Consider the following 23510-nt stretch of genomic DNA (forward strand, 5'->3'; position numbering starts at 1 on the left):
TGGAACTGTGATACGAACTTTGAATTATTTTCTATGGAAGAAAACTAAATTTCTACTTAGTAAGTTACTATGAGTTTTCAGGTACAGGCAGACAAACCTAATTCAAAAAGTAGCATCAGCCTACTCTCCTATTTATATATGTATATGTTTTAATAAGGGGCTTCCCCAACAGCTCAGTGGTAAAGAATCCGCCTGCAAGGCAGAAGACACAGGAGACGTGGGTTCGATCCCTGGATCAGGAAGATCCCCTGGAGGAGGGCATGGCAACCCACTCAGTATTCTTGCCTGGAGAATCCCATGGATGGAGGAGCCTGGCGGGCTACAGTCCATGGCTGCAAAGAGCTGGACATGACTGAAGCTACTGAGCATGCACACTTTAACAAAGAGGATCGTACCAAGTATTATACTCCAGAACTTACTCCTTTAGTTTCCACTCCAAAACAAATCAAAGGATCCTTCCACTTCAATATGCACAACCCTAACTTTCTTTTGAATGAATGTGTAGCTTTCCATTGTTAAGGTTTCAAGTTGTTCCTCTACATCCGTTAACCACTTTGTTAAATTCTTTTTTTCAAATGCTGTTTCTGAAAAGAAAAAAATCTATTTCTACTCAGCGCTGCCTTCCCAAGGCATTCAGTTTTATTTTGCTCTTAGACAAGCAACTCTGCTTCCCAGCTTAGATTCTGGGAAACTAACAAAAGGCCTTTGGGGGTTAGCATCCCTCACAGCGAGCACTGGAGCGCATACCACCTAATAACAGCAACGTGAGAGGCCTGCCCTCAGATCTGACATCTGACCGTCGATGTCATGACAACACACAGCCCTATAAGTGGACGGGGGCTCAGGGTGTTCTTCTCGGGAGCAACCAGGGGACTGCAAGTTTAAAAAAGCTTCATAAAATCCTGAGCATAGGAATACACAATTACAATGGATCTTCATTACTCAGACCCCAAAATAGCCATTAATTGTCGGAAAATGTGTTAGTCATAAGTCATATCTGATTCTTTGTGACCCCATGGACTGTAGCCTGCCTGTCTCCTCTGTCCATCAGATTTCCCAGGCAAGAATACTGGAGTGGGTTGCCATTTCCATCTGCAGGGGGGATCGTCCCAACCCAAGGATCGAATTCACGTCTCCTATATTACTGGTAGATCAACAAAATAAAATAAAACACTTTTAAAGCCGGTTCTCAAAGAGAAGGCAGATTCTGAACCACAGAGCCCAAATTCTCCCATTGGACTTAGAGTTGCAATTGTTTAGGTAAAACACATCTCAGGTATCATTCAGAGACCAAATCCATGTTCAGGCAAGTTTCTCAAGCTTTCCATTTTTGAGAGAGAAATTAACCAGGAAAATTTTCAAGATTGCTCTTTCTGCTGAAAGTGCAATTATTTCAGCGTCCTTATCAGAAGTACACAGAGACCACAACCATGCTGAACCACTTCTCCGCAAGAGACAAGACCAGGCGAAATGCACCTTAATAGCCACTGTCTCTGATGAACAAAATCTCATCATTTCAGAGACAGTACCTGTTTGCGGTTAAGTAACTGATTTTTAAAACATTTCCACCTCTGAGTAAGAAATTGCACTCACCTTTCACACTGGTGTTCTGAAAGCAAGAGGGGAAAAAGGCTGCTTTCTGATAACAGGCAGCCCCACAGTTTTCTCTGGGCGTGCAGACACAGCCGTGTGCTGGAAAAGATTCTATTGTTGGAAGATGGACTTGCTCCAGGTATTTCTGAAAAGCACGGTTGTGATTTAATTGCGTGGCTCGGGAAGCATCCAGCAACTGGACATCTTTTTTTTGTGCTTCCAGTTGTGAGTGTGTGTGTTTAACCAAGTGTGCTTGGTGCCAGATTCTCACTTGATTTATAATCAGACCACAAGTTCGCAGCAAGAAAGTTCCAATCGTCAAGAGAAAACCATTATTTCTAACATTCCTAATACCCGAGTAGTCGGTCTCTGCGTTTTCTTTCCCTTTCCAGCCTTCCCCCCCTGGCAACCAGCTCTGGATCAAAGGGAACAAATTCATCTCTTTCCTGAATATTCACCACTCAGAACTCCAGGAACCCTGGCGCCAGACAGCCGGTGTCCCAGCTTCGAGCCTCACCCTTCACAGGGCACAGAAAGGACACCGCTCAGACAAGAAGTGTTCTTTACACAGTCTGTCTTTATCCGAATGAATCAATGGGAGAAGGAGAAAGCTGTCAGGTTAGCGATTCTGAAATCTGACCTCATCAAAGCTAAAAAGAGAGGAATGTGGGAAACGGTTAAAAAAAAAGAATCTGGGGTTTGTTTTGACACCGGCTCCTCAGCCAGAGATCAGAGAAGTGCGAGCCTGGACTGGGAGAAGCAGCCAAATTTAAAAAGCAGAACTTAGGGAGGGAGAGTGGTCACAGCCGAAAGGACACCATGCTGCCGGTCGCTGGCAGGGAGAAAAGTCGCACACTTAAGTGCGCGCACTGAAAACTAAGAAGCTGTTTGGTTCTTAGTATTTGGCCAGTATCTGCAGCCAAATCTTCAAAAACAGATCGAATCACCAAACGGGAAGCGTCAGAAGACTGGAGTACAACTCCTACCACACCCCTCTATAATTCCAGTAAAGACGAAAGGCCTGCCTAAATTATCATCTGAGTCGTGTCTGACTCTCTGTGACCTTATGGACTGTAGCCCACCCGGCTCCTCTGTCCATGGAATTTTCCAGGCAGGAACATCGGAGTGGGCTGCCATGTCCTTCTCCAGGGGATCTTCCTGACCCGGGGGTGGAAACCACGTCTCTTGAGTCTCCTGCACTGGCAGGCAGATCCTTTACCACCATGCCCCCTGAGAAGCCCCCAGTCCCACTGGTCCCTGTACCACAGTGAACAGAATGACTAACAGAAAGGCTTCTGGCCAACCAGGAGAGCAGGAGTCCACCTTCTGCTGAGCCCAGGCGACGTTAGCCAGCCTCCCACCCTCGGGGAAATGCTTCCTTTCAGGGCAGGGACAGTCACCATCGGACCGGCTGTGAATAACCTGGGTGTTCAGACCAACGCCAACTGCAGTACTGAACACGCGAGCTGAGCAAGAACTTTGCTCTTCCCCCAGACAGGGGCCATCGCCCACCAAGGACCACCCTCCATTCACGTTCTTCTCCAGAGGGCTGTCCTCTGGCAAAGGAAGCAGTCACACCCAGCCCTCACCTCTGGGGAGGGGCACAGGGCTGGAGACAGAAACACCCATGGCCAATGAATTGGTCCATCACGCCTACATAATGAATCCTCCATAGAAGCTCCCAAAGGGCAGGGTTCAAGGACTGAAGGACCGAGAGATCATCAAGGTGCTGGCAGGGTGGCAGGTCTAGAGAGGGGACAGAAGTCCCACACAGTCCCCTCCCATACCCTGCCCCAGGCATCTCTTCCATCGGGCTGTTCTGGAGCTGAATCCTTTATAGTCATCAGGGAAACGCAAGTGAAGTGTTTTCCTGAGTTCTGTGAGTTGTTCAGGCAAATTTCTGAACCTGAAAAGAAAGCTGGGAGAACAGCACAGTTATGGTCGGCCCGCAGAAGGGTGGGAAGCCTGGGCACCCCTGCTGTGGTTGGCAGCTCCAGCAGGGACGTCTCCTGGGAGCAAGGTTTTTACCTCTGGAGTCTGTGCTAACTCCAGGAGGCAGTGGCAGAACTGACCCGAGTTTCTGGACACACTTGGTGTCAGAGGCTGCATCATAAAAATGAGCACCACCACCGCTCACAAGCGACGTGAGGCCAGAAAGTGAAGAACTGGGTCAACGGGAGAAGACATGGGGTCCGTCAGAGGCTGCTCATAGAAGGTCCAACCAAAGGAAGGGCCAGGAGATGCGAGGGGGCACGGTGGCATCCCAAGGAAACACCCCACATAGATGGTGAGCGCAAACGCCCTACGCCAGTGTTCTCGTCCCGTCACTCAGTCATGTTTGACTCTTTGCAACTGACCCCATGGACTGCAGCACACCAGGCTTCCGTGTCCTTCACCATCTCCCAGAGTTTGCTCAAGCTCAGGTTCATTGGGTCAGTGATGTCATCCATCTCATCCTCTATCACCCCCTTCTCCTCCTGACCTCAGGGTCTTTTCCAATGAGTCAGTTCTTCACATCAGGTGGCCAAAGTACTGGAGCTTCAGCTTCAGCATTAGTACTTCCAATGAATATTCAGGATTGATTTCCTTTAGGATTGAAGGGACTCTAAGAGTCTTCTCTAGCACCACAGCTCGAAAGCATCAATTCTTCAGCTCTCAGGCTTCTCTATGTTCCAACTCTCCCATCTGTACATGACTACTGGAAAAACCAAAGCTTTAACTCTATGAACCTTTGTCAGCAAAGTAATGTCTCTGCTTTTGAATATGCTGTCTAGGGTGGTCACAGCTTTCCTTCCAAGGAGCAAGTGTCTGTTAATTTCATGGCTGCAGTCACCATCCACAGTGATTCCAGAGCCCAAGAATATAAAATCTGTCACTGTTTCCACTTTTTCCCCATCTATTTTCCACTAAGCGATGCGACAGGATGCCACAATTGAAGTTTTCTGAACATTGAGTTTTACTAAGAACGAAATCCTAGATGTATTTTGAACCTAGAGGCAACAGAATTTGCTAAGGGACTGCCAAACAAAATGGGAGAGGAAGAGAAGAGTCAAGGACAACCAAAGGGTGATCCATCGCATAAGCAACTGGGAGGATGGGGTTGAACTAGGAGCTCCACTGAGATGCCTTTGGTCCCATCAACTGGAGGAGGAGGACCCCAAAACACGAGCAACAGGAGTCTGAGAGCTGACGAGGCTGCAGGTCAAAGAGCTTCCATAGGCACTTACCTGCTCTACAGAATGGAGAACACACTTGATTTTCAAAAACCAAAATGCTAAGATGACAGGATTCTCTTCTGAGAGTTTGAAACAGAGTGTTACTAAAAGCCTACAAGGAAGATGTGCCACAGAAAATCTTCAGTGTCTAATGCACCACATTTCCTTGAAGCCAAAACAACTATTAATTCAAAGATAAAAGTCAGACAAATTGGTTATCTCACAGTATAGAGACAGATTCACAAATACCGTTCCTGGTGCATCGTTCACTTTGAAATGAAGGAGCAAAGCATCATGTTTAAGCAACCCATTTCTCCTTACTAAATCACAAGAGGATGGTGTTACAGATCTCATGGTATTTGCTTAAAACATAAGCTAGTTATTTGAAAAAATGAGTACATCATATTCAAACTTGAAACTCTGACCTAAATCAAGACTTTCTGACTTTCTGTGGACACTACAGAGGTCTTGTCATTCTCTCATCTTCAATTATATAGGCACTCATAACTTCTGTATCTCTATAGAGATAGAGAATAAATAATTTAATCATTTCAGGATGGTATGAAATGTTAAAGGCAATAATAGAAATGGAAGGAATAAAGATTATATTAAATAGTTTATAAGTAAAAGAAATAGATCTAATATTATAAAATGCCTAATATTTATGTAGCATTTTATATGGGATGGATGCCAAACATTAAACATATATTATGTCTCTTTTAATCTTCATAACACTGACCTCCTGATACAAAAAAAAAAAGAAAATGCAGTTCAATCCAACCACTACAGCACAGTGAAAACATTAAATGAGACGCAGCACACGTTGAAAGTCAGGGACAGCTACACTGGAGCCCTAGATGAGCCAATTTCTTCCTAGACGTCCCTGGACACGTTCATTAACTCCATTAAACTTTAACCTTCTCACTTCTCTGGTGGTCCAGTGGCTAAGACTCCTGCTCTAAATGCAGGGAGCCCAGGTTCGATCCCTGGTCAGGGAACGAGATCCCACGTGCTGCCACCAAAGGTCCGGCACACCACAAGTAAGACCTGGCACCGCCAAGGAAATAAACAGACGCCAACGTAAAATGGAAGAGCGGAGCCACAGGAGCACCTGCCACAGAGGGCCGGTAAGAGCACTACCAGCTGATGTGTGTGCAAATGTAAAATGAAAAGGCGGAGCCACAGGAGCACCTGCCACAGAGGGCCAGTAAGAGCACTACCAGCTGATGTGTGTGCAAATGTAAAATGGAAAGGCGGAGCCACAGGAGCACCTGCCACAGAGGGCCGGTAAGAGCACTACCAGCTGATGTGTGTGCAAATGTAAAATGAAAAGGCGGAGCCACAGGAGCACCTGCCACAGAGGGCCAGTAAGAGCACTACCAGCTGATGTGTGTGCAGTATTCAGCATGGCACTGGGCAAAAAGTAAGGGCTTACTAACTGTGAGGCATTTTCATCAATATCACCAACATCATCACCATCAGCACATAAAGTAAGAGAGGCAGGTTCGATCCCTGGGTCTGCATAAATCCCTGGAGGAGGGCAGGCAACCCACTCCAGTATTCTTGCCTGGAGAATCCCATGGACAGAGGAGCCTGGCAGGCTACAGTCCATGGGGTCACAAAGAGTCGGACACAACTGAGCAACTCAGCACTCACACAAAGTGTCAGAATTAAACTGAATCATACAACACTGAGCTGGTGTCCAGAGAGCTGGAAATTGGTTGATGTTGGAAAGCCTCATGAATATTTGGTGTCAGTAGGGTTCTATCTGTAGAAAATGATCAGAGTTAATAGTACCTGAAGCTCCAATACTTTGGCCACTTGACGCGAAGAGCTGACTCATTGGAAAGATTCTGATGATGGGAAAGACTGAGGGCAGGAGGAGAAGGGGACAACAGAGGACGAGATGGCTAGATGGCATCACTGACTCGATGGACATGGGCTTGAGCAAGCTCTGGGAGTTGGGACAACAGAGGATGAGATGGCTAGATGGCATCACCGACTCGATGGACATGGGCTTGAGCAAGCTCTGGGAGTTGGGACAACAGAGGACGAGATGGCTGGATGGCATCACCAACTCGATGGACATGGGCTTGAGCAAGCTCTGGGAGTAGGTGAAGGATAGGGAAGCCTGGTGTGCTACAGTCCATGGGGTCAGTTGCAAAGAGTCAGACACGACTGAGCGACTGAACAACAGCAACGACCTAATTAGGAACTGAATGAATGAATGAATATCTGTGTTAATTTTTTCATTGTTTATTGCGAACCTAGACCCTGGGTGAGTATAGAACACACATGTGGAGCCAAACCATCTGAGCTGGAGGCCCTTCTCTGTCACTGGGAGGGATCTGAGCCTTTGCAACAGTAAAGCTTTTAGCCCAGGATGTTAGAAGGGGGAGACACAGCTCAGACAAAAGCATACTCTACCACACCCAAAGAAAACAATAGAAGGTTCCCAAGCTAGAGTATTTCCAAAGGGTGAAATTTAAATGATTTTCTCTTCTCATTTGTCTTTCCATCTACTGCAAAAAGGCCTCTTTATTTAAACAAAGCAGGGCTATAGATGCATATACACATTCTGTCTCCTAAGAGACAACCATTTAAACAACACTGCTCAGTTCTCTTTAGGCTGAATTATTTGAATAAAATCAACCCCCACATCATATTTGAATTTCTGGGTTTTTTCTCCCTTACAGTAATTAAATATGTATCTGTAGCTGACAATGGATTCTCCACACACATATTTAAATATACCTTCTCTTCCCACTATAACAGGGTTATATAATGAGACACACTTCTGCCCACTTAAGGAATCACAGAGGGGAAATGAGAATATGGGAGCTGGACTCTGAGATGCTATTTTTAGCCTAAGGGTGCAGGACACACTGCAAGTGAACATTTTACTATTATTCACACCTTTCCTTTTGGCTTCCACTGTCTACTTTAAGAGTCAGAAATAACTCGAGCTAGAAAGAGGTGGATTGTGTCAGGGATCATCCTCTGTCAGCTAACACATTACCCGATCACCGCAACACCACAGAGTGCACAGAAGCATGCTCTGCATTACCCAATTACACACCACCATGGATTGCACTGGAGAAACAAATGGCAACCCACCCCAGTATTCTTGCCTGGAGAATCCCATGGACAGAGGAGCCTGGCGGGCCACAGTCCACGGGATCGCAGGAGTCGGACACGACTTAGCGACTAAACCACCACCACCACCTTGGACTGCACAGAAGCGTACTCTGCATTACCTGATCACCGCAACACCACAGAGCGCATAGACGCATGCCCTGCATTACCCGATCACCGCAACACCACAGGGCTGCATAGACGCGCTTCAGACACTTGCGCCGTCGCCCGACAAAGCTGGCTGACTGCCAGCGCTCTGCCGTCCTGGATGAGCAGCACACGTTTCTGGGACCAGCGTCTCCACAGGAGGGACTGAGTCCATCTTGGCATGCTTTCCTTGGTTGAGCCATGCCGCTTTTTATGGGCAACATGAAGAAATGATTTGTCTTCTTGGGAAACGAATTTGCTTTCTGAAATGGAACAAGCAAAAGAGAACACAAGCTCAAAACTCCCTAAATCTGCATTTGAAGTGACAGTCAGTGGTAGGATGCCTGCCATTACAAAATCTCAAAACGAGAACAGTCAATAGCAACAGGATATACTACGAAAGACCAAAAAAATGGCCCCCTAAAGATGTGCACTGCGTAATGCCCAGGACCTGCGCAGATACTATCTTAACACTTTCCAGAATTGATTACGCTAAGAATTTTGATATCTGAAAATCACCCTGGAGTATCCAGGTGGGCACAGTGTAATCAAGTGCATCCTTATAAGAGAAAAGCAAGAGACGAAGTTAGAAAAAGCAGATGTGACAACAGAAACAGGCTGGACTGAAGGGCTTTGAGGATGAAGGAAGGAGCCATGAGTTAAGAAGTATGAGCGAAGCTAGAAAAGGCAAGGAGACCATTTTCCTAAGGCCTCCAGAGGAGACTCGGCTGACACCTTGATTTTGGACCCTTAAGGCTCAATTTAGACTTCTGACCTCCAGAATTGTAAGAAAATAAATTTCCGTTCTTTTAAACCACTAAGTTGTGATCATTTGTTACAATAGGAATAGGAAAGTAATGTTATATATCATTAAAGCATTTTAAATGTACGATTTTCGACAAATGTTTTTCGAATTAATTTCTGCTTCTGAACGTTGACTCTATATATAACTCACTATATATAAGAGTTGCAGTAGAGCATAGGAACCTGGAATGTCAGGTCCATGAATCAAGGCAAATTGGAAGTGGTCAAACAAGAGATGGCAAGAGTCAACATTCTAGGAATCAGTGAACTGAAATGGACTGGAATGGGTGAATTTAACTCAGATGACCATTATATCTACTACTGTGGGCAAAAATCCCTCAGAAGAAATGGGAGTAGCCATCATGGTCAACAAAAGAGTCCAAAATGCAGTACTTAGATGCAATCTCAAAAACGACAGAATGTTCTCTGTTCGTTTCCAAGGCAAACCATTCAATATCACAGTAATCCAAGTCTATGCCCCAACCAGTAGCGCTGAAGAAGTTGAAGTTGAACGGTTCTATGAAGACCTACAAGACCTTTTAGAACTAACACCCAAAAAAGATGTCCTTTTCATTACAGGGGACTGGAATGCAAAAATAGGAAGTCAAGAAACACCTGGAGTAACAGGCAAATTTGGCCTTAGAATACGGAATGAAGCAGGGCAAAGTTTTGCCAAAAAAATGCACTGGTCATGACAAACACCCCCTTTCAACAACACAAGAGAAGACTCTATACATGGACATCATCAGATGTTCAACACCGAAATCAGATTGATTATATTCTGTGCAGCCAAAGATGGAGAAGCTCTATATAGTCAGCAAAAACAAGACCAGGAGCTGACTGTGGCTCAGATCATGAACTCCTTATTGCCAAATTCAGACTTAAATTGAAGAAAGGAGGGAAAACCACTAGACCATTCAGGTATGACCTAAATCAAATCCCTTATGATTATACAGTGGAAGTGAGAAATAGATTTAAGGGCCTAGATCTGATAGACAGAGTGTCTGATGAACTATGGAATGACATTCATGACATTGTACAGGAGACAGGGATCAAGACCATCCCCATGGAAAAGAAATGCAAAAAAGCAAAATGGCTGTCTGGGGAGGCCTTACAAATAGCTATGAAAAGAAGAGAAGCGAAAAGCAAAGGAGAAAAGGAAAGATATAAACACCTGAATGCAGAGTTCCAAAGAATAGCAAGAAGGGATAAGAAAGCCTTCTTCAGCGATCAATGCAAAGAAATAGAGGAAAACAACAGAATGGGAAAGACTAGAGATCTCTTCAAGAAAATTAGAGATACCAAGGGAACATTTCATGCAAAGATGGGCTTGATAAAGGACAGAAATGGTATGGACCTAACAGAAGGAGATATTAAGAAGAGATGGCAAGAATACACAGAAGAACTGTACAAAAAAGATCTTCAAGACCCAGATTATCACGATGGTGTGATCATTGACCTAGAGCCAGACATCCTGGAATGTGAAGTCAAGTGGGCCTTAGAAAGCATCACTACGAACAAAGCTAGTGGAGGTGATGGAATTTCAGTTGAGTTCTTTCAAATCCTGAAAGATGATGCTGTGAAAGTGCTGCACTCAATATGCCAACAAATTTGGAAAACTCAGCAGTGGCCACAGGACTGGAAAAGGTCAGTTTTCATTCCAATCCCAAAGAAAGGCAACACCAAAGAATGCTCAAACTACCACACAATTGCACTCATCTCACACGCTAGTAAAGTAATGCTCAAAATTCTCCAAGCCAGGCTTCAGCAATACGTGAACCGTGAACTTCCAGATGTGCAGCTGGTTTTAGAAAAGGCAGAGGAACCAGATATCAAATTGCCAACATCTGCTGGATCATCGAGAAAGCAAGAGAGTTCCAGAAAAACATGCATTTCCGCTTTATTGACTATGCCAAAGCCTTTGACTGTGTGGATCACAACAAACTGTGGAGAATTCTGAAAGAGATGGGAATACCAGACCACCTTATGTGCCTCTTGAGAAATTTGTATGCAGGTCAGGAAGCAACAGTTAGAACTGGACATGGAACAACAGACTGGTTCCAAATAGGAAAAGGAGTACGTCAAGGCTGTATATTGTCACCCTCTGTATTTAACTTCTATGCAGAGTACATCATGAGAAATGCTGGACTAGAAGAAGCACAAGATGGAATCAAGATTGCCGGGAGAAATATCAATAACCTCAGATTATGCAGATGACACCACCCTTATGGCAGAAAGTGAAGAGGAACTAAAAAGCCTCTTGGTGAAAGTGAAAGTGGAGAGTGAAAAAGTCGGCTTAAAGCTCAACATTCAGAAAACGAAGATCATGGCATCTGGTCCCATCACTTCATGGGAAATAGATGGGGAAACAATGGAAACAGTGTCAGACTTTATTTTTCTGGGCTCCAAAATCACTGCAGATGGTGACTGCAGCCATGAAATTAAAAGACGCTTACTCCTTGGAAGGAGAGTTATGACCAACCTAGATAGCATATTGAAAAGCAGAGACATTACTTTGCCAACAATGGTTCATCTCGTCAAGGCTATGGTTTTTCCTGTGGTCATGTATGGATGTGAGAGTTGGACTGTGAAGAAAGCTGAGGGCTGAAGAATTGAAGCTTTTGAACTGTGGTGTTGGAGAAGACTCTTGCGAGTCCCTTGGACTGCAAGGAGATCCAACCTGTGCATTCTAAAGGAGATCAGCCCTGGGATCTCTTTGGAAGGAATGATGCTAAAGCTGAAACTCCAGTACTTTGGCCACCTCATGCGAAGAGTTGACTCATTGGATAAGACTCATGCTGGGAGGCATTGGGGGCAGGAGGAGAAGGGGACGACAGAGGACAAGATGGCTGGATGGCATCACTGACTCGATGGACTTGAGTCTGGGTGAACTCCGGGAGTTGGTGATGGACAGGGAGGCCTGGCGTGCTGGGACTCATGCGGTCGCAAAGAGTGGGACATGACTGAGCGACTGAACGGAACTGAACTGAATTCTTTTCATATCTTCAAAACGTATTTATGCATTAGTTCCTTTTATTTGTTCAGAATCACACATTTCACTCAGTCATTCATTTACTATCTTTTTCACTTGTTCAAAACCCTTTGTTGAAAGCCCACTCGGAGCCAAGGTAGCTTCAGTCGCTCAGTCATGTCCGACTCTTTGCAGCCCCATGAATCGCAGCACGCCAGGCCTCCCTGTCCATCACCAACTCCCAGAGTTCACTCAGACTCACGTCCACTGAGTCGGTGATGCCATCCAGCCATCTCATCCTCCGTCGTCCCCTTTTCCTCTTGCCCCCAATCCCTCGCAGCATCAGAGTCTTTTCCAATGAGTCAATTCTTCGCATGAGGTGGCCAAAGTATTGGAGTTTCAGCTTTAGCATCATTCCTTCCGAAGAAATCCCAGGGCTGATCTCCTTTAGAATGGACTGGTTGGGTCTCCTTGCAGTCCAAGGGACTCGCAAGAGTCTTCTCCAACACCACAGTTCAAAAGCATCAATTCTTTGGCCCTCAGCTTTCTTCACAGTCCAACTCTCACATCCATACATGACCACAGGAAAAACCATAGCCTTCACTAGACAGACCTTTGTTGGCAAAGTAATGTCTCTGCTTTTCAATATGCTATCTAGGTTGGTCATAAGTTTCCTTCCAAGGAGTAAGCGTCTTTTAATTTCATGGCTGCAGTCATCATCTGCAGTGATTTTGGAGCCCCCAAATATAAAGTCTGACACTGTTTCCACTGTTTCCCCATCTATTTCCCATGAAGTGATGGGACCAGATGCCATGATCTTCGTTTTCTGAATGTTGAGCTTTAAGCCAACGTTTTTACTCTCCTTTTTCACTTTCATCAATAGGCTTTTTAGTTCCTCTTCACTTTCTGCCAAAAGGGTGGTGTCATCTGCAAGGTAGCTTAGGAAGACAAAAATGAACATTTCAAGTCCTATCCTCCAGATGTTCCCAGTCTAAGACAGGAGGGACTCAACAATTTTAGTCAGTTCCATTCAGTGGCTCAGTCATGTCAACTCTTTGCAACCCTATAAACCGCAGCACACTGAGCTTCTGGATCCAAGACCAGCTCCCGAAGTTTACTCAAACTCATGTCCACTGAGGCAGTGATGCCATCCAACAATCTCATCCTCCATCGTCCCCTTCTTCTCCCACCTTAAATCTTTCTCAGCATCAGGGTCTTTTCAAATGAGTCAGTTCTTCACAACAGATGGCCAAAGTACTGGAGTTTCAGCTTCAACATCAGTCCTTCCAATGAACACCCAGGACTGACCTCCTTTAGGATGGACTGGTTGGATCTCCTTGCAGTCAAAGGGACCCTCAAGAGTCTTCTCCAACACCACAGTTCAAAACCATCAAATCTTCAGTGCTGAGCCTTCTTTATAGTCCAACTCTCACTCCCATACATGACCACAGGAAAAACCATAGCCTTGACTAGATGGACCTTTGTTGGCAAAGTAATGTCTCTGCTTTTTAATATGCTGTCTAGGTTGGTCATAGCTTTTCTTCCAAGGGGTAAGCATCTTTCAATTTCATGGCTGCAATCACCAGCTGAAGTGATTTTGGAGCCCACAAAAATAAAGTCAGCCACTGTTTCCACTGTTTCTCTGTCTACTTTCCACGAAGTGATGGGACCAGATGCCATGATCTTGGTTTTCTGAATGTTGAGCTTTAAGCCAAATTTTTCATTCTCTTCTTTCACTTTCATCAAGAGGCTTTTTAGTTCCTCTTCACTTGCTGCCATAAGGATGGTGTCATCTGCATAATCTGAGGTTATTGGTATTTGTGCTGGTAATCTTGATTCCAGCTTGTGCTTCATCCAGTCCAGCATTTCTCATGATGTACGCTGCATAGAAGTTAAATACAGAGGGTGACAATATACAGCCTTGACATACTCCTTTTCCAGTTTGGAACCAGTCTGTTGTTCCATGTCCAGTTCTAACTGTTGCGTCCTGACCTGCATATAGGTTTCTCAAGAGGCAGGTCAGGTGGTCTGGTATTCCCATCTCTTTCAGAATTTTCCAGAGTTTCTTGTGATCCACACAGTCAAAGGCTTTGGCATAGTCAAGAAAGCACAAATAGATGTTTTTCTGGAACTCTCTTGCTTTCTCGATGATCCAGCAGATGTTGGCAATTTGATCTCTGGCTCCTCTGCCTTTACTAAAACCAGCTTGAACATCTGGAAGTTCACGGTTCACGTATTGCTGAAGCCTGGCTTGGAGAATTTTGAGCATTACTTTACTAGCATGTGAGATGAGTGCAATTGTGCATTAGTTTGACCATTTTTTGGCATTGCCTTTCTTTGGGACTGGAATGAAAACTGACCCTTTCCAGTCCTGTGGCCACTGCTGAGTTTTCCAAATTTGCTGACATACTGAGTGCAGCACGTTCACAGCATCATCTTTCAGGATTTGAAATAGCTCAACTGGAATTCCATCAACTCCACCAGCTTTGTTCACAGCGATGCTTCCTAAGACCCACCTGACTTCACATTCCAGGATGTCTGGTTCCAGGTGAGTGATCACACCATCATGATTATCTGGGTCGTGAAGATCTTTTTTGTACAGTTCCTCTGTATATTCTTGCCACCTCTTCTTAATATCATCTGCTTCTATTAGGTCCATACCATTTCTGTCCTTTATTGAGCCCATCTTTGCATGAAATGTTCCCTTGGTATCTCTAATTTTCTTTAAGAGATCTCTAGTCTTTCCCATTCTATTGTTTTCCTCTATTTCTTTGCACTGACCACTGAAGAAGGCTTTCTTATCTCTCCTGACTATTCTTTGGAACTCTGCATTCAGATGCTTATGTCTTTCCTTTTCTCCTTTGCCTTTTTGCTTCTCTTCTTTTCTCAGTTATTTGTCAGGCCTCCTCAGACAACCAATTTTCCTTTTTGCATTTCTTTTTCTTGGGGATGGTCTTATCCCTGCCTCTGTACAATGTCACAAACCGCTGTCCACAGTTCTTCAGCCACTCTATCAGATCTAGTCCCTTAAGTCTCTTGTCACTTTCACTGTATAATCGTAAGGGATTTGATTTAGGTCATACCTGAATGGTCTAGTGGTTTTCCCCACTTTCTTCAATTTAAGTTTGAATTTGGCAATAAGGAGTCCATGATCTGAGCCACAGTCAGCTCCCAGTCTTGTGTCCTAAACAGATGGAAATGTGGACATGAGGCAGAGAGTGCGAGAAGCCCTTCCCAGGTCAGTGTGTGTGTGTTTCATGCCGCGTGTCCTCCACTCCTTCAGCAGCTGCACAGAATCCCACAGTGAGCATAATTCATAGCTCTTTGGCCTCTATTAATGGGCTTCTCCGCTATTTCTTGTTTAAATCTTCTGGCCGCACTGCACAGCTTGCAGGATCTTAATTCCCCAAGCAGGGATCGAACCTACATCCCCTATATCAGCTTCTCGAAGTCTCAACCACAGGACCACGAGGAAAGTCCCAACTTACATGCTGCTTTTAATTTACACCAATATAAGCTGTAATGCAATGATCGTCGCTCTACACCTCTGCTTATGCACATGTGTTTCTATGGGTACGTAAGTAAAATATCTTGCAGTGCAGTCCATCAGTTCAGTTCAGTTCAGCCGCTCAGTCGTGTCCGACTCTCTGTGACCCCATGAATTGCAGCACGCCAGGCCTCCCTGTCCATCACCAACTCCCGGAGTTCACTCAAACTCACGTCCACTGAGTTGGTGATGCCATCCAGCCATCTCATCCTCTGTCATCCCCTTCTCCTCCTGCCCCCAATCCCTCCCAGCATCAGAGTCTTTTCCAATGAGTCAACTCTTCGCATGAGGTGGCCAAAGTACTGGAGTTTCAGCTTTAGCATCATTCCTTCCAAAGAACACCCAGGGCTGATCTCCTTTAGAATGGACTGGTTGGATCTCCTTGCAGTCCAAGGGACTCTCAAGAGTCTTCTCCACCACCACAGTTCAAAAGCTTCAATTCTTCGGCCCTCAGCTTTCTTCACAGTCCAACTCTCACATCCATACATGATCACTGGAAAAACCATAGCCTTCACTAGACAGATCTTTGTTGGCAAAGTAATGTCTCTGCTTTTCAATATGCTATCTTGGTTGGTCATAACTTTTCTTCCAAGGAGTAAGCGTCTTAATTTCATGGCTGCAATCACCATCTGTAGTGATTTTGGAGCCCAAAAGAATAAAGTCTGACACTGTTTCCCCATCTATTTCCCATGAAGTGATGGGACCAGATGCCATGATCTTGGTTTTCTGAATGTTGAGCTTTAAGCCAACTTTTTTACTCTCCACTTTCACTTTCATCAAGAGGCTTTTGAGTTCCTCTTCACTTTCTGCCATAAGGGTGGTGTCATCTGCATATCTGAGGTTAGTGATATTTCTCCCAGCAATCTTGATTCCAGCTTGTGCTTCTTCCAGCCCAGTGCTTCTCATGATATAGTCTGCATATAAGTTAAATAAGCAGAGTGACAATATACAGCCTTGATGTACTTCTTTTCCAGTTTGGAATCAGTCTGTTGTTCCATGTCCAGTTCTAACTGTTGCGTCCTGACCTGCATATAGGTTTCTCAAGAGGCAGGTCAGGTGGTCTGGTATTCCCATCTCTTTCAGAATTTTCCACAGTTTGTTGTGATCCACACAGTCAAAGGCTTTGGCATAGTCAATAAAGCACAAATAGATGTTTTTCTGGAACTCTCTTGCTTTCTCGATGATCCAGTGGATGTTGGCAATTTGATCTCTGGTTCCTCTGGCTTTTCTAAAACCAGCTTGAACATCTCAAAGTTGACGGTTGACATACTGCTGAAGCCTGGCTTGGAGAATTTTGAGCATTACTTTACTAGCATGTGAGATGAGTGCAGTTGTGCGGTAGTTTGAGCATTCTTTGGCACTGCCTTTCTTTGGGACTGGTGCAGTCCATACAGGATATCATTTAAATAAAAGAACTCACATGCCAAAGAACTAATATTTCTATGGATGTACATATTTATGCAAATGCCTAGAAACCATATGTGGTAATTGATAACAACAGTTGCCCATGCTAAAGAGTTAAAGGCAGGATGACATTGCCAAGGGACACTTGTTTATAACACTTTCACTTCCTACAATGAGAATGTCCTACGTGTTATTCACATAATTAAAGTTAATAATAAAACAGGACAGTAGTGTATGTCCCCAAATCAGAATGAGGAGCCAACAGGTGGACAGAAAACGAGGAACTGAGTCAGACACAGAAACGAGAAGGAAGGGTGATCCCAGGACAGGGCTTCAAAGGAACACAGAAAACCTGCGCATCCCTTCCAAGGCTGGGTTCCTAGTAAGAACGCAGAAGAATGTTTAACAGAAAGGAACAGAAAGAAGGTCATCATGGTCCCTCTGCAAGGTTAGACGGCAACTGGCTGTCCCTAACCCATCCTGCACCTACCGCATACCTAAAACCATCGTGAACCAGACTGGCCCTCTGTTAAACTATGAACGCATTTTACCTTCCCTGAAAAACATTTGTTTCAAAGTCTAACACCCTTATGCTTTTAGAAGACTGAAGCTTAATACACTGCGGAGGAACGTTCTCCGGGCAGGGACCTTGCTGTCTCGTTCATCCTAACATACTGAGCACACGTGCCTTGCTCTGAGGTGGTAACTAATAAATCCTTGTTAAATGAATTGACTCTAGGTTTCATGTATCACAGTACTAATCTATTTCCCGTATCGTCGTACTAATCCAAGCAGCACTTACGGTTCTATTAACTTAAACTGCATTTTCCCTCCGTTTTCTTCTTTCCTTGTCAAACAGCTGTTAAAAAAAAAAAGAAGAAGAAGAAGAAGGAAAGAAAGAAAAAGACAAACAATCTTTGGGTCTCAAACTATGCACCAAGTACTACTGTAAGTTCACAGAGTTCCCAGTACCCCCACAGAACTCTGCGAAGTCCAACACTGAGCTCTTCAGTAAGTCAGTTCCAAGCCTGGACTGACTCAGCAAAAACAGCTTGATCATCTTGATTGGCGGTTGTTTCCCACTAGGCTAAAAGAAGCAAAATTCAAACGAGAAATAAAGTCAGTTATGAAGTCAATTGAAACCTGGTGGCTCAGATGCTAAAGAATCTGCCTGCAATTCAGGAGAGCTGGGTTCGATCCCTGGGTTGGGAAGATCCCCTAGAGAAGGGAATGGCAACCCACTCCAGTATTCTTGCCTGGAGAATTGCATGGACAGAGGAGCCTGGTGGGCTACAGTCCATGGGGTCATAAAGAGTCAGACATGACTGAGCAACTTTTACTTCACTTCAGGTGGTCAATTATAATTAACTCTTCCTATCTCAAAGCCTAAAGTTGAGTCCACAGAACACTAAGATTACCCACACTACTTTCTATGGACTGAACTGTGTCTTCCCCAAACTCCTATGTTTAAGACCCAACCCTCAATGTGACTGTATTTGTAGACTGAGTCTTTAAGGAGGCGATTACAGTTAAATGGGTGGGGCCCTGATCCAACTGGATTGGTGTCTTTATAAGAGGAAGAAACATCAAAGATCCCTCTCTCCCTACCAACACAGAAGAAAGGCCATGTCAGGACACAGCAGGAGGCAACCATCTACCAGCAAGAAGGAAAGTCCTCGATGCCAGACAGGGACCTTGCTGGCACCTTGAACTGAGCCTCCAAAACCATGAGAAAACTAATTTCCATGGTTTAAGCAGCCCAGTCTGCAGCACTCTTCACGGCAGCCTAAGCAGACTAATTCATTTAAGAGGAGAAGGAGAAGGAGAGAGAAGAGACGGGAGAGACAGAGAGAAAGGTGAAATACAGTATTTTCATAATTCAACTATAACACACGTTACTGAAATTATTCAGCATATGCAAAGATAAATGAGATGATTTTCTTGAACTTATTTATTGCCTCAAACACAAACTTAATTTTCATGTTCCTGCTAATGTCAGTTTTATGTGAGCCCAAACTCCCAAAAGATGTCTTATTTTTCATTCATTTCTCGATGAACCTCATTTTCCAAGACTCTTCCCTGACAGCTCTTCTGTAGCAAAAAGAGAGAGAGAGAAAGAGAGGAAAAAAAAACCTCTCTTTCACAGCTAGTGAAGCTATAGTTACTAGGCAACCTTCCATATATTTTAAAATAACTTGCAGCTTTCCAGCAAAAGGAAAGAGAATATTTAAGACTGTTAAGCTTCGAATTTTTAAAGCACACCTGAAGCAAAGTTAGTTAGAGCAGAGATTTATTGCCATTTCTGGGACCCTTGGAATTCCTCTTCTACCTGAAAACTGAAGTATGACCGCGGACTCCGAGAAACTCTTGACATCTTCTGACAAGTGGAAAAGGCAAATTCTCATGCCCAGTGCAGTACTGAAATGAGGAGGGCTTTGCAGAATTATTCAGAATAATGAAAGAGGAGGAAGGTGTCAACTCGGCATCCATCAAGCTGGAAGATATGACTTCCCCAGGGGAGACTTCGTGTCTGTATCTCTGAAAGGAGCCCTCTATTCAATGCACGTGTCCAGTAACAAGAGCAGTTACAGCACAGGAGAGGCAGAAGACTCTCAAGTAATCAGAATCCAAAATCCTTAGGGATTTGTCTTGAATTGTACCTTGCAGTGAACTGAGTGCCAAAGGTTGGGTGTCGGTAATTAAATCCCTTTAGAATAAGTAACTGCGGTCTCAGCATTCCAGATGTTGGGGTCATTCCAATATCGTTCAAATTATACACATATATCCCCCCAATAACATTTCCTATTTTTTTAAGTCTTCACAAAATAAGGGTCCACAGCCTGTTCCCCTGTTCTGTTGAAAACTTAATCAGTCCCAGTAGCTGAATTTTTTCATATTTATTTCATCATAGTAATTCTCCTTAAAATGAATCACTGTCTTTTTGTTCTACTCTCTGCAAGACAGAGGATAATTAGCCAACATCGACTGCTTAAAATCCTTCATGTATTTGAAAACTATTAATTAGTCAACCCACAGCCCACTTTTCTCCAACATTAATAATCTCAGTGTCTTTTATCTTCTTTGAAAGTCTTATTCTACAGTCATTTTTGTGACTCACTTCTGAATTAAGTTAACCTCTCCAAAGCTTGTTGAATGAACCAGTGAAATGAATGAATGATCCGTGATGGCAGGATGGCAGCCTGCAAGGGAATATGGAGATTTTTATTTTTTTGCTCACAGAGCATTTAAAAATATATAAATGAACTAATACTTGAAAATCAAGTTTCACATAGACTTGGACTTCTGATTTTGCTTTAAAAGTTGCAATAATTGAGAGAGTAGGATTGATGCATATACACTGCGTGTGTGCCAAGTCTCTTCAGTTCAGTTCAGTTCAGTCGCTCAGTCGTGTCCGACTCTTTGCGACCCCATGGACCACAGCACACCAGGACTCCCTGTCCATCACCAACTCCCGGAGCTTGCTCCAACTCATGTCCATCATGTCCAACTCTTTACAACCCCCTGGGCTGTAGCCCGCCAGGCTCCTCTGTCCATGGGATCTCCAGGCAAGAATACTGGAATGAGTTGCCCTTTCCTCTTCCAGGGGACCTTCCTGACCCAGGGACTGAACTCTCATCTCTTAAGTCTCCTGCACTGCCAGGCTGGTACTTTACCACTAGCACCGCCTGGGAAGCCTATATATATGTTATCATGTGTAAAATAGACAGCTAGTGGAGAGACACTATCTAACAAAGAGAGCTTAACCTGGTGCTCCATGACAACCTAGAGTGGTGAGAAAGGGGAGAAGGTGGGAAGGAGCGGACTTACGTGTACTTACAGTTGATCACACTGTTGTCGAGCAGAAATCAACACAACATTATAAAGCAATTATCCTCCAATTAAAAGTAAACTTAAAAAAAGAAAAGAAAAATTGCAAGAATTGACAAAGTTGGATCCCTGGGCTGGATGTGAGAAGTGACTGCTTCCTTGAAGCAGGGCAGGTGTTATTTTCCCAGAATCCCTACCCAGCCCTCTTTACTTATTCATGGTACAAGCTGCTTCAAGGGCTTCTGAGTTTCTGACTTTTTGAAACAATATCTTCAACAATCTCCAAAAGAACTGCTCATTTTTGAGTAGTTACTAGGTGTCAGTAATCTAGAATTAATATTCACTGATCATCTACTATCTGACAATTACTCATTAATTCTCATAATTCTCACAACAGCTCTATTGCCTAGGTCTCATGATTATTTTCGCTTTATAGAACTGAGGTTCAGACGTTGGGTAACTCAATAACAAACTGAAATGGCAGACGTGGAATTTCAACATAGCTTTCTGAAACCAAAGCCTGTATTTCCTCTACGCTGAGCCATCGCTCTCACCAGGAAAAAGTCCTTGTTGCTGATACAGAGGCAAAATGGATAGACAAGGTCATCAGTGGTAGAAAGGTCATGAAGAACAACGCAGAGGAGCAGTTAATTCCACTGCTAGTGTATCAGCCGACAACTAGTTAAGTAGTAGTAAGAACTGGGATTAGATTTCCCAAGTGTAGAGGCCTTTCTTGACTTCAGGCAGATTCTGACCAGTGTTAAGATTTGGAACAGACCAGTGTTCACACGTAACCACTCAAGGACAAGTTACCTGTAATTTCTAGGCTTCGATTTCCTCACTCGTAAAACAGGGAGATCGCTGTAACCATCATTAACTCCATGGTTGCAGTAAGGATCAGAAGGCAAGGTAAATGAAATCATAAAGAGAAACCATTTGGCACCCTGCCTGACAGACCATATACACTCAGCTAAAGCTCAATAAACTCCTATTACTATTATTCTTGGGCTTCCTAGGTGGCTCAGTGGTAAAGGATCCACCTGTCAATGCAGGAGACACAAGAGACATGAGTTTGTTCCCTGGGTCATGAAGATCCCCTGGAGAAGGAAATGGCAACCCACCCCAATATTCTTGCCTGGGAAATCCCATGGAGTTCCCAGGGCTACAGTCCATGGGGTCACAAAGAGTCAGACATGACTGAGCACGAACGCACTATTATCTACTTATTGGGAATGGTATTCCAGCTGAATATAACAGGAAACCAAATTCTGTGGCTTGTCCACTTACAGTCCTGAAGTGGCTGCTCAACCTCCTGTTACAACCCCATGTTACACTCTGAGAAAAGGGTAAGAGACAAGTTACCAGTTGATTTTGCCCCCTTTTAAAGGGCTTTACCATTAATTCCATCTGGCTCCGAAGCCCCAGCCAAGAAGCTGAGAAACGTGGTTAGTTTAGCTGGGTATATCATGACCCCAAACAACCTGGGATCTGCTGGTGAGTAAGAGGGAGGAGACAGTGTCAATCTGGTGTCCTGTAGAGTCCAGGAAGCAAACCTGTGTCACGGGCTGGTTCAGAGGGACAAACAATTGACGCAAAATTTCTGAAACGTGGTCAGCACCACACAGAAGCTCACTTTCGTTCCTCTCTCCTTCCTTAACTACTTTACGTCCTGTTCTTCCACTTCCAGCTGCAGAACCTCTTATGATCGCCTTCCCCAGAACCATGGTACAATAATTGCACAAAGATCAGGGCCAAAATCAAGTCAGTGTCACTGAAACCGAGTTTACCCTCCATAGCATATTTCTTCTTTTTAAAGTGTGCATTTTTTGAAATAGTAAATCAAAGTGCAGATTTCAATATGAAAGAATACTATTCACGGGGAAAGGAACGGGGGAGGAATAAATTAGGATTATGGGTCTAACAAATATAAACTACTATATATAAAACAGATAAGCAATAAAGATCTACTGTATAGCACAGGGAACTATATTCAATATCTGGTAATGACTTATCATGGAAAAGAATCTGAAAAATATATATGTATATAACTGAATCACTTTCCCATACACCCGAAACTAATATAATGTTGTAAATCAACGATACATCAATTTTAAAGGAAAGAAAATGCCCACCAAATGGGAGCGATTACTGCTGCTGTGGCTTCTGCAGTCACGGCTCTGACCATCCTCGGACGCGAACACCGTTACTCTGCGCTGTTGCGTGAACACCACGGTCAGACAGTGTCTCTAGCTGGTCGTGCTGAGCCCTCTGACGTACGCCCATTGCCATGGCTGCGCTTTCAACTCCAAAAGCACAGAGGTGAAATCAAGTGGATGCATCTGCTGACAGGGTTGTGCTCCCAATGGCCAAGCAGGAAGAGTAATTCTGGTCCAGGGGCTGCACAAGCCAGGCAACCTTTCAATCCAGCACAAGCCAGGGTGACGTAAGGGAACTAAAGTAAAGCAAAGCAGGGATTCCTGCAAACCAGGAAGGAGAAGTGTCCTCTCTTATACCAGGCCGTGGGATCCTGTACAGAATCCACTTTGAAAGCCCAAATGCTATTTCTCTCCATGTTCTAATAGTATTGTCTGTTTTTCCAATTAGCCATTAATATAAAGTGATTTTCTGAGTATATATCTCTGGTTGTGGTTTAAAGAGATGAGCATTAAAACACGTCTCTTCACCATGGCCAGAAAATTTATCATGAAAGGGCTTTATTCTCTTTAATTCTAATCAGAAGGTAAAAAAATTGTACAAGTATGAAGTTTAAAATAGGCTTTTAAAAAATGCTATTTCACTTACGCATATTTTAGGATTAGGCATAAAGTGTGACTGTTAATTACCAAGCATTTACAGACTGAGAAAC

The 23510-nt window shown here is 44.1% G+C and overlaps 1 protein-coding gene and 1 non-coding gene across 5 annotated transcripts in view; one reads left to right on the forward strand and one right to left on the reverse strand.

The window, feature by feature from the left end:
- DOK5 (docking protein 5) overlaps window positions 1-23510 on the reverse strand; it is a 151263-nt gene that overhangs the window by 103030 nt on the left and 24723 nt on the right. For 3 of the 4 annotated variants that reach the window (XR_015138567.1, XR_015138568.1, XM_086330796.1), the window contains exon 2: window positions 8066-8353. The exons of the other annotated variant lie outside the window; for it this stretch is intronic. Coding sequence is in view for 1 of the 3 variants with exons in the window: in XM_086330796.1 (XP_086186922.1) it covers window positions 8066-8353 (288 nt within the window). In the remaining 2 variants the exon portion in view is untranslated. The remainder of the gene's footprint in view (window positions 1-8065; window positions 8354-23510) is intronic. 4 annotated transcript variants of the gene reach the window in all.
- Window positions 5735-5806, forward strand: TRNAL-UAA (transfer RNA leucine (anticodon UAA)). The gene has a single exon. It is a non-coding gene; the product is annotated as a tRNA-Leu (tRNA).

Source organism: Bos grunniens, chromosome 13 (genome assembly GCF_055505025.1).
Source record: "Bos grunniens cultivar Pamir isolate PY7600 chromosome 13, Bosgru_T2T1.0, whole genome shotgun sequence".
Taxonomy (NCBI): domain Eukaryota; kingdom Metazoa; phylum Chordata; class Mammalia; order Artiodactyla; family Bovidae; genus Bos; species Bos grunniens.